The sequence below is a fragment of the Bombyx mandarina genome, chromosome 23 (genome assembly GCF_030267445.1).
Source record: "Bombyx mandarina strain Sakado chromosome 23, ASM3026744v2".
In the NCBI taxonomy this organism is placed as follows: Eukaryota; Metazoa; Arthropoda; class Insecta; order Lepidoptera; family Bombycidae; genus Bombyx; species Bombyx mandarina.
The window spans coordinates 3,997,551-4,002,484 of NC_143229.1; the positions used below are offsets into that span (position 1 = coordinate 3,997,551).

Here is a 4,934-nt window from a genome sequence, read left to right on the forward strand (position 1 = left end):
TGTTTCCACAAAGTTTAAATCTGTTCTATAGCATACTGGATTCTCGTTTACATTAAGGTGTGAGATATGATTCATTTCCAACGTGAAGTTTAGACTTAATATCCTAATAAATCCAGCAATGAACAACTGTAAAATAAATAAATAAAACAGTTGAAGCACTTATGACCAAACTTATGACCACTAAATATATTCTTTTTCTCTGCCACACTGAACATCTTTACAATAATGTATTGACCAGAAATTAGCACGTGACAGACACTATACATAATACATTTTCGTCGTTAACTTAATCAAGCCTTTGATCTTGTTCCAAAGATTTGCCGTATCAGTTGAACTTCATTAAAACCAACCTTTCAACTTTGATGGGCTCTCATTAATATGATACAGCATCGATACCTTTATCTTATAGTTTAGAAACAATGCCGATCGAGTTGAGGGTACGGAACCTAGGGGTCTCTGAAGATCCCGAGGGAAGTCAATTTCATTAATACTGTGGTTGGTCTCGCACTTGGCGGGGGTTCTGACATTTTTTTAACATGTTCATCGTAATTGAATACCTGGTGTTTGGAGGCAGTGAATTAAGATTAAGGTGACTTATTAGGCTCGTTTTTACTACCCTCTAGGGATTTTGCACTTTTTTAATTTTAGGGGCGTAATTTAGTGTACTTTTATTTTATTTTATGGTTTTACTTTAAGATGTAAATCTAAAACAGATTAGTGTTGTATATATTTTATAACGAATCTAGTATATCTGAAAAACTAATTAAATTTACTATTTTATAAATACATAAAATGCAGTATTAATTAAGAGCATTGTTTAAAACTCCTATTCCAGATCTATAAGACCTATCTCAATTAAGCTGCAAAGTTCAAAGTTAAAATGAAAGTCTTCCCATAAACTAATGCTTCCCAGTTTATCTTAAATTTATCTTCAAACTTGTTATTATTCTATACAAGAAAATTTTCCCGCAAAACACATTTCCCGAATAAAAATGGAAGCTTAAAGAGTTTGAGTTTTTGTGATGTAATCTTATGAGATTACCTTGAAATACTTTGAAAGGGGAAGGGAAACTCCCGAGAACAAAGGGATTGTTTTAGATTTGTTTTGTTTTATGAAGTTTACAAAATTTCTAGTATTTTGGAGGTTTGTATTTTATTACACAAATCAGTCAAAGTTCTCGATACTATCCAACAAGTGAAGGTTTGCCCTTTTTTTTGAGGAAAGTCCCGACATTTACGTTGTGATGTTGATTATCTCCGATACCACTGAAAGTCAGGGGAGCCTCACAGACGTCACAACGTGAATGCAGCCATCGTTCAGATAGGAAGTCACGGACTAGGAGATGTATGGAAATGGTAGTGCAAGGTAGAGGGGAAAGAGGTCGACCGAAGAAAACATCGATGGAGTATGTGAATGACGATGTAAGAGAGAGAGAGAGGAGTGAGTGTTGAGATGAGAGCAAGAAGATGATCTGATAGAAGAGAATGGAATAGAAAATTTCGCTGTGCCGACGCCACCTAGTGGGATAGGGTGGAGAAAAAAGAAGAAGTTCAGATAGGAAGATACGACTGCTTTGCGGCAGCAACGAGTATGATGGTGGTACCTTTAGTATTAGTTTATATCATCAGCAAAAAATATTTAATAAAACAAGTACATACATAATTATTAAATAATATAATTAATCGATAGACATTTCAGTTTTATCTTTCTAATTCAAGGCAGCCTTATCTAGTTATTATCCGCCATGATTCTTAAAGTATATATTACAGGGGCAAATTAATATAATCTAATAAATGTATAGTGTTTTTGATAACGTGTCAGTTCGTTCCACACGCATGCACCGAGCAGTCGCAATGAGCGTGAAAGTGATTCTGTGTCTCGTGCTAGCCTGCACATACGTTGAAGCTCTCCAAACTGTTAACGGAAAGATCAAAATCAGTGTCGGCACTAGCGCCGGATGTTCCGACACCGTGAACTTCATCAGCCAACAGCTTAAAGAAGCCTATGACCTGTACAAAGAATACCTAGAAATTGAATACGTACCTTGGGGTAGAACGCGTTTTGAGAATGGACAGTTTACTTGCCAATTTGGAGTCAACGACTGCTGGGCGAATAGAGTTCATCGGTGTGCCTTAAATATGCTGCGCGGGAACCAGGATGCCCAAGTACGCTACATGCAATGCGAATACGCTCCGCCTTTCCCGTCTTTTATACAAGGCTCATACGTCTGCGCGCGTGAGGCTGGCTTGGATCTGGTCAATTTGGACCATTGTGTTGCGAATGTTGGTGATGAGTTGGACACTAGAGCTCAAGCAGCCGCTGCCCAACCAATGGCAGTTATTAATTTCGTGCCTTCGATCGTTCTTAATGATGAGATTGATAGAAATCGCCACAACGAAGCTTTCAGGAGACTGCCCAGTTTGATTTGCTTCGCTTTACTTGACGACCCGAACAATGATATTACTAGTTGTCAAATTTAGATCACCAATGTTAATTGGATTTATTAAAAACTTTTTTAATTAACATTAGCGAGTTTCATTGCGTTATCCAAACTTCCTGTTCAAAAGAAACTGAATTCTTTGAATCGTCTTCATTTAATTTAATTACAAACATTAAACAGAAAATGAAATAGCTACTTGCTAAACTGTTTTAAGTCCGCTACTCAATTGACAATTTGAGAAGTTTTATCTTAGTTGGCCCCTATGCTCCGAGGCTCCTTTTCTGCTAAATGTCCAACTTTTGCCGCCTTTTAATCGTCAAAGTTCGGCAATTGGACAATCGGCTAGCAGAGATATAGCTAATAGCTGTGTTATTTCAGACGATAAGCTAAATGATAGCATTTTCGTTATTACATTGCAAACAGTGGCCTTGCTTATCTTTTAACACGAAAACTTCGTGTTTTGCTTTCATATGTCAAATTACCACTTAGTCTCGATGATAATATTCTCGGCATTAATCACACATTAATAAAATACAGTTAGAACTAATTGATATAATATATTTACTGATGATACAACGTCTAGTGAGTTCCTACGGGTAGATACACTTACCTGCCATGAAGTAGTAATGCGTTTCGGTTTGAAGAGTAGGGAAGCTGTTGTACTGGAAAAACTGAGACTTTAGAACTCATGTCTCAAAGTAGGTGGTGGCATTTACGTTGTTGATCTCTATGAGCTCCAGCTTAACACTAGATAGGCGGTCAGCTTATCTACCCAACTTAGCAATAAAACAATATATTATATTGGTATTCCCACAAAACATATGGCAGAAATACTAAAGGCACGTAGAGTTGCAAAATACGAATGGAACACTACATGTAATTTGATATTTAGCCTGTCCTTTTGGTTGTAATGGTTTGCAAACGATCGTCATTACTGTCCCGACAATGCATTGTGCATTGGAATACGAGTCGTCATAACATGGACTTACCACTTTTTTTACAGGGTTACATTTTTATTTTTTTATTTTATTTTTTATTGCTTAGGTGGTGGACGAGCTCACAGCCCACCTGGTGTTAAGTGGTTACTGGAGCCCATAGACATCTACAACGTAAATGCACCACCCACCTCGAGATATAAGTTCTAAGATCTCAGTATAGTTACAACGGCTACCCCACCCTTCGAACCGAAACGCATTACTGCTTCACGGCGGAAATAGGCGGGGTGGTGGTTCCTACCCGTGCGGACTCCCAAGAGGTCCTACCACAATTACTTCTAAGTTTCTTCTCAAGAACGGTTACTGGTTAGGTGTATTAATTCGTTGATCGGCGTTAGTATTAGCATAAATTATAGGCGTTCCTAGTGTTAAATGACTTCAGGAATGATCATTTAGTAGCTGTTCTATTGTTATTGACCAAATTGAAAATCTAGCAGAAGTAACTACATATGTGGACTCGAAATTAACTAATTCCAGTGTGCTTAGTGCAAGTTTTTAACGTTCACGATAGCGTAAAAGTGAACTTAAACTTGTATGCAGTTGGAACACCACCCTTAGCGGCAAGGGTTCTAACTCCATAGAAATTTGAATTAACTTTTAAACTAATGAGATCGTTAACGAATTCAAAATAAGCACAGAAAATTAGTACATTCTCGAATGGTCACGGATCACCAGGTAGGACATGGGTTCATCCATCGAAGCTCACTACCTAAGTAATAAAATGTAAAAACACCACATCATACGAAGTAGTAAACATATTTTGTACGAATATAAAGTGATACCTAATGCCCTGTTTAGCTTAGCATAGATATCAGGTCTCTCACTAATGTGGCCAGTCCTTTTTAATTGGTACAGACTACAAAGATATGTATTATTACGAGAAATATTTGCAAAAGGCATTATAGCTCATTACTTATCTATTTTAAAATATGTTTTTTTGAAAGCGAAGATAAATAGGCAAAGGCTTGACTTAACTTACAGTCATATGTTCATTGACCGTTGATAGCAATAAAAAAATGTTATTCAATAAGTTTTGTCATAATCCACGACGTAAATTCCAGAAAACCGCTTGAACTAATGTTATAGTGCTTTTCATATGCCGCCCCTTGTTTCCAAACTACGGTTAATGTCGTGAATCGACGTTGCAAAGTAGCCTGTGACATTTTTCAATAGTTAAACCGAGGGTATTATTGGTTCGTGAGCTCGAAAAATAGACCTAAATGGGATAAGTTTTAAATTGATATATATGTATGGATTGTTTATTTTAACTTCTTCCTAACAGAGAAAATGGTAGTCACCCAGTGCAGTTTCGTATATTGACTTGGACAAGGATAATTTGTAAAAGGTTTTGATACCTTACGTTGTAACAAATAATATAATAATAGGTATAAATACGTTTTCAAAGAATTTTTGCCCATGTAGGAATTGAACCCATGACCTCGAGCTGAACAATTAGGGACGCTAAGTATTGCACTACCGAGTTTGTCAAATTTTGAGC

General features: G+C 36.8%; 1 protein-coding gene across 1 annotated transcript; it reads left to right on the forward strand.

Annotated features, from left to right (window-relative positions):
* The first annotated feature begins 1,779 nt into the window (after positions 1-1,779).
* On the forward strand, positions 1,780-2,526 carry LOC114251002 (GILT-like protein 1). The gene has a single exon (XM_028185147.2). The coding sequence runs from the start codon at positions 1,795-1,797 to the stop codon at positions 2,479-2,481; it is 687 nt and encodes a 228-aa protein (XP_028040948.2). The 5' UTR covers positions 1,780-1,794; the 3' UTR covers positions 2,482-2,526.
* The last annotated feature ends 2,408 nt before the right edge of the window (positions 2,527-4,934 follow it).

Excerpts from the sequence above, each read along its gene's own strand:
- LOC114251002 (XM_028185147.2), top strand. The coding sequence starts at position 1,795 with ATGTATAGTGTTTTTGATAACGTGTCAGTTCGTTCCACACGCATGCAC.